General features: G+C 36.4%; 1 protein-coding gene across 1 annotated transcript; it reads left to right on the forward strand.

Annotated features, from left to right (window-relative positions):
* Window positions 1-6259: 6259 nt before the first annotated feature.
* LOC145555834 (ultraviolet-B receptor UVR8-like) lies at window positions 6260-10438 on the forward strand. The gene is made up of 8 exons (XM_081617554.1): window positions 6260-6444; window positions 7637-7718; window positions 7889-8044; window positions 8708-8881; window positions 9758-9786; window positions 9886-9967; window positions 10058-10159; window positions 10243-10438. Exons 3-8 carry the CDS (start codon window positions 7904-7906, stop codon window positions 10342-10344), a joined length of 630 nt encoding a protein of 209 aa, XP_081473680.1. The 5' UTR covers window positions 6260-6444; window positions 7637-7718; window positions 7889-7903; the 3' UTR covers window positions 10345-10438.
* The last annotated feature ends 2266 nt before the right edge of the window (window positions 10439-12704 follow it).

Consider the following 12704-nt stretch of genomic DNA (forward strand, 5'->3'; position numbering starts at 1 on the left):
AAGGAGTTTGATTTCTAATAAACTTCTAAGCCCACTCAAACAAGTTGCGTGAGAATTAGGAGCCCACTTAATTCATAAACCGTCTTAAAGAAAAGTTGGAGTAAAGCCCAAGTCTGCAACAACGGCACATAGCAGCAGCCTAATCAAATGCGCTCCCGCTTTGGGACTGGGTCGCCTGTTTGGGGCCGTCGCCCAACAATCTCTTGTATGCTTGGGCTGTAATTATTTGGCCCAATCTCCTTCTTCTTGATATCCAATTATTAGACTTGTAACAAAATAATACCCCGATCAAATCGAGCCCTTAATCAACGAACCAAATACCTTTAACTCGGTCTTGGGCTTAAAATATACGGTCTTGAAAACACGCTCCGACTCTAATATCTTCGTAGTGGCTCAATAAGCTCAGGAATTATCATAAATCTGCAAATTCCTACAAAATAATACCAACTCTACAAAAACACTAGAAAACATATATTAGTAATAAAAATAGCCCCGTAGTTCTCAAATAAGCACAAATATGACCGTGGGACGGGGAATAAAAATATATATAAAGTAGACTCATCACTCGTTAAGCAAAGGAACCAACACCAAGACGAGATTGCCAAGGAGAAAAGCCTGCTGGTGGCTTAAAATGAGCGGGCCACTAAAGCCCGCTTACGGATCGCCTGGGGCCTACTCCACCTAAACATTGAGTTTTAGGTATTTAAGCTGAGATATGATTACGCTACTGCGGTGTATGATGCTCAGGCGCTGAATGAGTAGGCTCAACCTCCTTTTAAGGCATGGGCCTTAGATCAAGGCTTCGAGGTTTCTAATGACAAGGAAGTCACAACTAATGAAGTCCAAGCTAATCAAGTCCAAAATTATCAAGTCCCGGCTAAACAAAAGACCTCCCAGCGGGCCAAAACCAGCCGGATCAGACCCAGCAGCCTTAGATCAGCTTCTCCTATGTTTTTCGGCCGCAGTATGCTATATTAGTCTTTTCGGGCTACGAGCTGAGTATCTTTGTATTTCCCCGACTAAGGAGTTGGGTAAAAATTTTTAATCTGCTTTTCCCCGGATGCATATTCGGTTAATAATATTGCTTGACTTTGACCGGTTTTGAAATAATATTTGCATGATTAAGTCGGCTTAGTTAATTTGTTAATTTTGTTTAAATTTTCGCAATTTTTACCTGTCTTTTTATAGCATGCGGCGATCTGTATATCGGCTTCTCTTGCCCCTGGCGGCTGTGTGATTGGTTTCAGTACTTCTTTGATTAATTGACTTAGGAATTTTTTATACTTTAAGGAGTATGAAATGTTCCTAAGTCAATCAATCACAATAGTGATTGCCCCAAACCAAGTACACAGCCGTCCATAAAACCAATAAATAGCCACTTCACCCAACCGGGAATTAACTGGACTATAGCCTTATTCCTCCTTCTGGGGTATTCACAATATAGTACAAGTCTTTTAGTAAATCAAGCGGCAACTTGCCGCCTGGCAGTTGATGAAGCAAGGGACAAATGGTTCACATGTCTGATGGTTTCCATACAACTTTAAGGCTGTCTAGGGTACCTGCAATCCATTGCACTTGGTTCGTCTGCCCCATCGGGGGAGACTTGTACAATTTCGTCGAATAATCTAACTCAGAACTTCGGTTATCATCCAGCTGAAGTCATTTCACATCCTATTTTAAGCTTAATCATTCTTTTAGACTATTTTGGTCAGACAACTACGAGTTGACCAATTAAGTTGTTTAATCTTTGCCGTCTGCATATGCTTGTAAAGTATACGATATAATTCCCTCTATGACGATAACACCCGGAGGGGCGTCGCCGGACACCATACTCATGTTGGAGCAAACGAAATTATAAAATTAATTTGCATCTGGCCATTGGCCTCTTAAATAAAATAGCGATTTAGACACTAAGTTTTTAACTTAGCTTAATTAATTCAATGGACCATTACACATGTATATATCTACGAAGTAATTAAAATGATTTGAAAACAAAAAGAAACTTTTTCATTGATAGGCTTTTTAATTAAAAAAAAATTACAAATCTCAGAAGTAGTACTTTTTGAAGATGTCTACATTTCAAGTTGGGCAGCCGCCCGCCGTCTGGAGTTTCCAGGAGGTAGGTGTCGTTTCTTACTTCCTCATAGATCCGGTAGGGACCTTCCCAATTAGGAGTTAGCTTTCCTTGCTCATTGGCCCTACTCCATTTTTCGTAACATAAAGTTCTAAACTTTCAAGGGGTGTTTGTGCACTCTCTTGCTGTAGGCACGAGTCATTCTTAGACGGTAAATTTCACGACTTAAAGCAGCATTGCCCCTGTGCTCTGCGAGTGACTCCAACGTTAGCCGCATGGCCTCCCAGTTTGCCTCTTCCTCGTATAGCATGACTCGTAGAGCCGGTTCATAATGTTTGATGGGCAAGACGGCTTCAGCTTGGTAAACCATGAGAAATGGGGTTTCACCGGTTGCCTCTTTTTCAGTTGTCCGAATGGCCCACAGGATATAAATGCCGGCTTTGAAGAGCTCTCCTTCCCTTATCTTGAAGTTTGCACCATGCTTCTTCAGTACGGCTGCCTCCTAGGGTGAATTAGGGAGCGTTCCGTCTGTCAGATACGCCCGAATGCTGTCCAGGTAGAACTTTGTTCAAGTACTCCAATGGGCTCTTCATCAGATTTACTCTTTTTTTTCATGACTTCCCAGAAGACTGACCGAGGCGTATCACAGGAGGCGGAGGATGCCAGTTTTGACAGAGCATCCGCCTTGTTGTTTTCAGACCTTGGCACTTGACTTAGATGAAATTCTTCAAGTGTCCCAACATTGGCTATAACCGCCTGCAGATATTTGATCATAGCCGGATGGGTGGCTTCATACTCACCATGGCTAACGACCAACTGAGAGTCGGAGCAGGTGTTAATTTTTGTTGCCCTGCTACCTTGCACATACGAATGTCGACTAACAGGGTTTCATATTCCGCCTCATTGTTTGAGGCTTGGAACTTGAACCACATTACATTTTCATATTTATCTCCTTCTGGGGATTGACAACTTATGCCTGCACCACAACCGCTCATTGTAGAGCTCCGGTCTACATGCACCTTCCAAACCTGATCAAGGTTGTCCGGAGCAACCGGCCTTATCATTTTGACAATGAAGTCAGCAAACACCTGACCCTTCACTTCCTTTCTTGGTTCGTAGGTGATTTTGAGACTTTGCATTTCAATAGCAAATTTGAGCATTCTATCGGATGACTCTAGGGTTGTCATTGGCCGCTTAAGGGGTTGATTTGTATAGATCACCATCGGATGTGCCAAGAAGTATGATTTAAACTTCTTAACATCCATGTAAAGATAAAAGGCCAAAATTTTCAACCATGGAGTACCGGAGTACAACATTTATAAGAACATGGCTAATGAAATACACCGGCAAGTGAATACCGTCTCTCTCAGCAAGGAGAACAACACTGGGGGCATGATCTGAGACGGCTAGATACATATATAGCGTCTCTCTTGGCAGAGGGCTAACAAGCCTTGGCAAATTGACTGAGGGTTTGGACCAAATAAACTCTACTTTTTAATTAATTTAATTGTTTCAATTTGTTTATATTTTTATTGAAGTTACTAACTGTAGATACCTAAAAATGTCTCCCCATAACCAAACCCGATGATGAACACCTTTGACCGCCATTATTGGTCGGGTTGAGTATTTAATCTTTGAAGTGCTTAAATCCATGTTATATCCAATACATTTCATAAACCAATCCATTTCCTAGCTCATTTCCCTAAACCATAACTTGCTATCCACTTTTCGTGTCAACATCGCAAAGCCAAGAGAAACTGATTTTTTGGTCTTATAATTTTGATCCAATTATTATTTGTTTGTATAGGCCTTGAAATAAGCTTTCCAATCATACATCATAAGCCCAATTCCGGGCTATAACGAAAAAGATATGAGCAAATTACTAAACTCGGCCCAAAACCGACACTCTTCTACTAAAACGGCCATATCTTAATATATACAAATCATTTTGACCTGATTCTAATTGAGTTAGAAAGTAGACTTGATAAGATTTCCAATGATATATTATATGCCTTCTTTTGAGTTACGGATCAAAATTTATGATGATTTTAAAAACGGGTAAAAAACTTGAATCACCGCGCACAGTGCAAAAGCACCGTATCACGGCGCCTGATGACGTGGCATGGTGCCTGGTGCCGTGACACGGTACTGAACATCGTGTCACGGTGTTTTTCCGTGTAATTTCCTTGTTTTCCCATACAGTGATACGGTGTACTGTACCGTGCCACGGTGGACACTGTCGTGTCACGGTACGTGTGCCGTGTCACGGAATTTTCTCGTGTCTTTTCCGCGTAAACCCTTCACGCGTTTTCACTTCCCGTAGGTCAAATATTTCCTGCGTCGCACTGTCGTCCACCGTGACACGGGAGTGTGCCCCGTCTGACGGTGCCAGGCACCGTATCACGGTGTTCTCTGCCGTGTCGCGGTGTTAATTTTTAGGGTTTTTATCTTTTTAGGGTTTCGTGTGTTCCCTCTACTCATTTTCCCTATAAATAAGACCCTCATTTGTACAGTTCAGGGCATAAAATCCTTCTCTTGTCCTCTCTTTTACACCAAAAATCATTCTATTCTCTCTCTCTCATATTCTAAGCCTTAAATCTATATTCCTAGTTATACCATTCTTCCTTAAACACTCCAAGGAGTCCATACTAAACCCGAGGTTCCGTCCTTAAACCAAGGCGTGAAAGGTATAAATAACTGAGGGTTTGGACCAAATCCAATCTATATTTATTTAATTTAATTTTCATTTGATTTATATTTTTATGAAGTTACTAACAATTTATTCATGATGTAGCAATTTAAAGGAACGTGTGGAATGTGAGTAATTAATTAATTTAATTACTCTTATTTTATTTTATTATTGCTAGTATCATGATTAGGTTAATTTTATATTTGATTTGACTAATGCTATTATTGTTAAATTGCTTCCAATATTAATGTTTATTCTATTATATTTTATTGATCACCATATTGCATGTTTAAAGGGAATATGTAATTGAAAATCACGCCTAATAAGATAATTTGGACAACCGGTTTAGGTTTCTTTTTAATCTTGTTGTTTAATCAAGTGATCACTAATATATTAGAATTATATGTTGCATTAATATTCAACAAATTTAGCATAATAATATTTTTGGAGCAAATTGAATCTTTATTTGTATGCCTTTGAGATCGCAGGGATTTTTCACTATAAGAATCGAGTAGAGGCCAATACGGGCGAATGAGACTCCATGACTCACTTCGTACTATCCTCCCCGATCCTCCTTTTGTGGTTCCGAACCATATGGAGTTAGTAATCTCATGGATTATGAATGGAGTGTAACCTTCACAGGTCAATCGTTGTTGCCTATCGTTGTCCCTTAATCGTGGTTGCCTTTTATGATCCGTGAATGGTTTACAACACTAGTAGAAAAAATGCTATTTGTAACGCCCTATTAGTAACTGACGTATATTATGCTAGTTACAGAAGCATCAGTAGTAACCGACTAAGATAATGCCAGTTACAAATTCCATGACATTAGTAACCAACGTAGTAAATGTCAGTTACTAATATGTGGTGTATCTTTATTTGAAGTTTTATTAGTAACTGACTAAATAAATGTCAGTTACAAATGTTCAGTCACAAAAAATTTGACTAAAAAACTTGTAACCAGCTTACAAACGCCAGTTACAAATACTTAGTCAAAGAAAGTTTGACCAAAGCGTTTGTAACTAGCTTATAAACGCCAGTTACAAATATTAAGTCAAAAAAAGTTGACCAAAACATTTGTAACTAGTTTAGAAACACTAGTTACAAATAACAATTCAAAGAAAAGTTGACCAAACATTTGTAACTAGCTTACAAACGCCAGTTACAAATAATAAGTCAAAGTAAAAATTTTGTAACTAGCTTACAAACGCTGGTTATAAATAATAAGTCTAACAATAATTTTTGTTTTTTTTAAACCAACAAATATTAAGTTTCTAGTTTACTTTTTTTTTTTTTTTTTTTTTTTTTTTGAAGGAAAGTTTCTAGTTTTATACTTTCTCTTAATTTTATTAATATATCATTAATTTTTTTTTTTGAAAAATAATTTTCATTTAAATTTTGATTAAAGGTAAAAAAATAAAAAATAAAAAATAAAAAAAAAATAAAAAAAAATAAATAAATAAAAATTAAGGTAGCCGCTATTACAGACTCAGAATTCGCACAAAAAAACTAACACTTTCATTCGCTCCCCCTTCACGACTGCTCCTCCTTCACCCTTTCACTGCTCCTCCTTCTCCTTCACCTCTCTTCCTTCTCTGTCGCTGCATCTCACTCCATTAATTGTTGTTTTGGTTTGTTCAAATTTGGGATCAGCTTTAGGGGATTTTTATCAAAGTTTGAGGTATGTGTTCCTTTTGAATTAGGGTTATTTTACTTTCGAATTAGTGTTTCTACATGTAAATTCGAATTGATTGTTGTTGTTTTCAATTACTTGATTAATTTTTAATGAAATTAGATTATTAAAAAACCAAGGAAATTAGGTTTTGATGAATAATTTCGAACAAAAAAAATTAAGAAACGATTATTGTTTGTGAACTGCTTTGTGTAATTGGGGTACATGCATGTCTAATTGGGGTACACTAGCCGAGTATGTCAGGCCTTTTTGGTTGGTTTGTTTGATTCCATGAAAATTATGCATTATGCTTCGTTTAGTTGCTGCTGTCATGTGGCTGTTCTGCTTGTGCTTTGTTTGTGCCCTGTGCTACTGACTTTTCTAGAAATTGTTCATGACCATGTGATGTTAAGACTGCTAGTATATAAATTTGTTATGCTTTACTATAAAATCCTACAGCCCTATAGACTTAGGAAGAATTCAGCGCTTTCATTATGTAAGAAAATAGTGTGAATTCTCAATTTTTGATATGTTTTAAGATTATTTTGACCTAATTGAAGAATTAGGCTGCTCATTTGATTGATGTTAGGGGCTGTAATTTGTCAATTTCTGGTGTTTTCAGATCAGATTGATGACATCTTTTCATCGTTATTACGAATTAATGATCATTTTGAACTTTTGATGATTGGTCATCATCTGATTTAATCTTACTACTTGAACTTACTGGCCTGATTCATTGGTTTCTAATCTGTTTTCATTGGTTACAATCAGAGTGGTGTTGTCAAGTTTCTAGAAAAACTTGAACTAAACTATTGCTCTTTCCCATTTATGATACATAATTTGTTACAATCAGAGTGGTGTTGTGAAGTTGCTTATTTTCTGCTGATTTGTCAAACGAAGGACTACTGCAGCTCTCTCACACACATACCCGCACTCAGAGATGTGAGCTGTGTCATTTGCATTTAGTAAATTTTCATTCAATACATGTGTGATGATTCCCATGCTACAACATCTTATGAAACATAGTGGATCCCCTAGGCGTCCTAATCTTTTTCGTTTTTGAATATATAGAAATTTGTGCGAGTTTGAGCATTTAGTATCTAATGAGTTTAAGGATATTTTGTACCGATGAGCAAATCTGTTAATGAAGGATATGTGATTGACTAATGTATCACCTGCTTGTGTCTTTTATTAATTGAAGTTGGGGAAGGAACCAAAATGGCCAGCTTGGTATTGGAACTGCTGAGGATTCTCTTATCCCACAAAATATTCAAGCTTTCTAGGTATAAATAATCTTTCCAATGAACTGCACTTTCATATATTGAACTTCTGTTTTATTTATTAGAAAGGCATGCTGTGATACATTTTAGATTAATTGAGTTCTGACTTAAAAAATTGTAGATACATTATTATTTTGTTGTTTCTGAATTTTTTAGCTTTTATTTATTTCCAGGGAATACCTGTGAAAATGGTAGCTGCTGGTGTTGAGCATAGTGCTGCTGTCACGGAGTTTGGTGAGGTGTATGGCTGGGGATGGGGCCGATACGGAAATTTGGGGTTAGGTGACAGAAAGGATCGCTTAGTTCCCAAGAGATCTTCGTCAATTGATGTATGCTAAAAACACCTTTACTTTTGTCTCACAATGACTTGCAAGCTCTACATATTTGAATGAACTAATGAGTGCTCCTTTTTCCTTTGTCCAAAAGTCTTATGTTAACTCTATCTTGAATTTGCTGTTTGGTGATTAAAATTCTTCTTGAATTTACTTGCTAACAACTGGATGAACACTATCTTTAGAATTTTTTTTTTCAGAATCTAATATTAGGAAGGTTTAATAGCTGCCTGATGATGCAGATCACTTAAGACTTGAGAGAGTAGAGACATGCAATTTTGTCATTATGAGTTATGACCATAATATCAGGGTCAAACAAAAACAGTGAGCGATTCATTATAAATATCTTACTGATGGCAAGGTCATAAGTTTATTTTTCATACCTGATTGTTAAACAATGGTTTATACATTACATTTTAATGAATCAATGACCAAAGAAGGGTTAGAAGTTTAAAATTTTGCCTGAACATGAACATGAAATTTTAACGTTAACTTTGTTTGATAAGGAATAGAGATACTATGTTGCTCACTTGCTCTTATGCAGTTGATGGGATAACCTTGTGTTTTTATGCGATGCTGGCGTTTTGAAATTTTTTGTCACATTAAATATTTTCTCTTGTCATTACCATCTTTGACACCCTAAATCATTTAACATTGCAGGGTATAAAAATGATTCAAGTTGCATGCGGATGGAGGCATACAATAACTGTTACATCTTCTGGCAGTATATATACTTACGGATGGAGTAAATATGGTCAGCTGGGGCATGGAGATTTCGAAGATCACTTAACTCCGTATAAGTTGGAAGCTCTAAGTGGTAAAATGATTTCTCAGGTTACGTATTGTTTTACTGCTTTACATTATTTTCATTACTAGCTTTAGTATTTTTTTGTGTTTATAGGGGGTGGGCCTGGGTTGGGTGTTTTGGAGCGGAGGCTGACTGGTTGAGTGTTAGCTATGTGAAAAATTGCTTAAAAAGTTGATGCGCAAAACTGGGCATCATTCCTTGCAGCTATTCTAGTCTGTTCTCATCCTCTTCCACCCCCCCCCCCCTTCTGATGTTGTTCTGGTATAGTTGTATAAGGAGTGTATTTTTTATAAAGTATCTGACTAGTAGACTTGTAGATCAATCATGCATAGGTTCATTGCTCTACACTATCTCCGCTTTACCTGTAAGCTTGTGCCACAAAAGCACTTGAAACATACGTTTAACCATGAGATGAGAAGTAAAGATGAAATAGAATTGAGTGGTTGGGAAGTTGTCGCAACTTGTTTTGCGGAGTAGATGGTAAACACTTTTCTTTTCATTTGGCAAGAGGCTTGTTGATTACTTATTACTCAATAACCATAAGACTCTAGTCATCCATGTGTTATCATCTTGCTTTGTAATGAGATTGCATCTCTGCCTTTCTGGCTATTTCAAAGAGAGTTTATTAACTTATATCATTCAAGATACTTGTTCTTTATTCATGTCATATGTTTACATCTAGTGGTGCCTTGATTGAAGTATTGGGAAGGACCCATAGTAAAGTCTAGCTATTTGTATCTTGAAAATGTGGCAACTTGCATCAGACATTATGAGATATGCCTCTCTACTGATGCATTTTAGATCTAACTCCGTCTTTGCCTACAATATGCATTGTGTGATATATAGTTTTTTTTTTTTTAAAAGTCAACTTATGCATCTTTTGGGTTTGCTTGATTATTCAGAACTCAGAGTTGTCCAAAGTAATGAAGATGTTAGTACACAACATTCCTAGTACTACGTATTCATATGCATGTGATTAAAATTTATTTTTCTTTCGTTTAATCTAATGATTTTTATGATTTTTTTTTAGACCTTACAATGTATACAGGTCACACCTTAAAGGAAATGCTTTCAAAACGAGTAAGCCACAATTACTACACATAAGAATGGAGGTAAGCGTATAATTTTTGCTTTTTCGTTCTATTAGTAATGAAAGTATTATTTAATATATTAAATAATTATACTATGTTCATTTGAATTAGTGTGCTCAACAATGTGGTGGTACCGAATGTGCTTATTATGTGATGAAATATATGTATGAGATAGTATCTTTCCATAGCGATTGCAAGGGTAATTTGAAAGAGGTTAGTGATGAGATGTATTACGAGTTTTGGTTGATGTTTTATTTTTATAAAGTATAATATATATACACGTTTTTTTTTTTCAGGAGTATTTGGCAAGACTTGCAGCCTACAACGATGTAGAATTGGATGAGATTCGAGAACAATGGGCTAAGTTTTTTAGGCTTAATTTTTTGTTGAAAGACTAGTTATCTTATTAATCGATGTTATGATTTATCGCATTTAGCTTAATAAAATGATATAACACATTTTTATATATCTACTTTAATTTTATTTAGCCTATTGGTTATTGTTATTACATTTCTAAATTATAAATCAATGCTTTTTTAATTCAAGTTTAATTGTTTTTTGGAAATTAAAGTATAATTAATTTTTTTGTATTGTATGGTAATGGATGAATAATTCGAGTTGTGCGGAACTATTTAGAGTGTTTGTATTGTATGGAAGTATGGAAGTATTCGCAATACGCGTTTTTTTGTTGAATTGTAACAGGTTATAACCCATTTGACGATGGGTCATTTGGTAGGATATACTACAATTTTTGTATTCGAATCAAATATTTAAAAATATATATATATATATATATATATATATATATATATATATATATATATATATATATATATATATATATATATATATATATATATATATTAGTAACTAGCATAATCTAATGCTAGTTACTAATAATATTTTTTTTTTTAAAAAAATAAAAAATATATTCGTAACCGGCGTTATGATTTGCCAGTTATTAATAATACCCTTATTGTAACCGACATAACTTAATGCCAGTTACAAATAGTGTACTGTTTTACTTGGAAAATAGACTTTTTGTAAATGGCGTTGGGTTATGCTAGTTACGAATATATCTTTATTGTAACCGACGTAACTTAATGCCAGTTACAAATAGTGTGATTTCTTACCTGGAAAATAGACTTTTTGTAACTAGCGTTGGGTTATGCCAGTTACGAATAATACATTATTTGTAACTAACATGATCCGGTTACGAATAATTTTCACTAGTTGTAACGGTGGCATTCGCTACCAACAATGCCAGTTACAAAAAGTCAATTTCGCCAGTTACAAATAGCACTTTTTCTACTAGTGCAAGTTCCTTAAAAACTTGTTGGCGTCTCCCTACTTTGCTTTGTCCCTAATCGTTGTCCCTAATCGTAATGTCAATTCTCACTTCCTATGAGTGCCAAGCATATTCACAATATTCTTTAACGTAGGCGCACTTTGAACGACGCCTACAATTTGGCGACTCCACTGGGGAGGATTCTTGATTATTTATCGATTTGAGTGATCCGTCTTTAATTAAGATGAGTGGATGAGACTTGAAAGATTCTTGAAAAATATTCCTGTGATTAATTTGGTATTTTTGCATAAGCATGGACGTTTTAACGTCGCATTTAGGTCTGTCCCGTAGGAAAAATTGAATAACTTGATTGCGTACAAAGGAAAACATGGCACCAGTCAGAATTTTTGAATGCCGCGCCACGGCAGATTCTACCGTGTCACGGTGAAGTACATCGTCACTTGGTGTGCAGCATGGTGACATAGTGCTCTCTGTCGTGTCACGGCAGTTCTTAAATCAGTCCGGTGGCTTATTTTCTATTCTCACAATCAGCTTCCTTCGATTTTTCTAAAAAAACGTGTGTGTTCTACATAATTCTTAGCCCCGGGGGGTTTAATCTCTATCAACCCAAAAACGCTCATGGTAATAAGGGTTCATCCGAGTTTTTAAATCCACCCAAACCATGGAGTCGAGTTTGATTTCATCACAAACTCGCGGAGCCGCCCGTTGGCATAAACCCTCAAGGGAGGCTGCCTTGATAACGCGTCCAAACTCTTAACCATGGTACCCTATTGACACCAAATAAACCTGACCATAGTAAAACATAAAGCTTGACCTTAGATTGCGAACTATTCTTTGCATCATGGGGCCTACATGTTTTACGTGTGTATATTTGGTCATTTTGATCCTAACCTTAATGATATTTCTTTGTCTATGGTGGATTATTTTATGACTATCGATTACCAATGGACCGTACTCACTTAGTAATTAACGCAAACAAAAAAAAAATTGTCGTAACACGTCAGCATCCACCGCGCCGCGGGAATGTTTACTGTGTCACAGCAATTTTCACCGTAGCACGGTGGATTTCCAGCCAAAAAAAAACCTGGAAATGATCACCGCATCACGACAATCAATGTCATGTCACGGAATCTTGTACCGTGACATGGTACAGTTTGCCGTGTCACGGTGCCTAGGAAATAAGTTCGGTCAGCTATTTTTTAGTCTTTCGTGTTAATTTGGTCCTCGCGTCAGTCATTTTGGTTACTGTTCACATGTTTAGCCATACGATCATACCATGAGTCTTATAACATCACTTAATCACTCACGAGTCTAGTATTATTCCACAAACTTTCTTTATTTTTTCTTGACTCGAGTCATACACCATGTCGTTTATGATCGTATACTAGGTTCATGCACCCCCATTTCCGTCATAATAAAAGATGAGTGGATCGGAGTTATTCTCACCTA

The sequence above is a fragment of the Chenopodium album genome, chromosome 8 (genome assembly GCF_948465745.1).
Source record: "Chenopodium album chromosome 8, dcCheAlbu1.1, whole genome shotgun sequence".
Classification (NCBI taxonomy): domain Eukaryota; kingdom Viridiplantae; phylum Streptophyta; class Magnoliopsida; order Caryophyllales; family Amaranthaceae; genus Chenopodium; species Chenopodium album.

What these genes read in the sequence shown, in the direction of transcription:
- LOC145555834 (XM_081617554.1), top strand. Translation starts at nt 7,904, where the DNA reads ATGGTAGCTGCTGGTGTTGAGCATAGTGCTGCTGTCACGGAGTTTGGT. An exon ending in AGAGATCTTCGTCAATTGAT is followed by an intron (nt 8,045 to 8,707) that starts GTATGCTAAAAA and finishes TTAACATTGCAG; the next exon opens with GGTATAAAAATGATTCAAGT. An exon ending in GTGGTAAAATGATTTCTCAG is followed by an intron (nt 8,882 to 9,757) that starts GTTACGTATTGT and finishes TTGATTATTCAG; the next exon opens with AACTCAGAGTTGTCCAAAGT.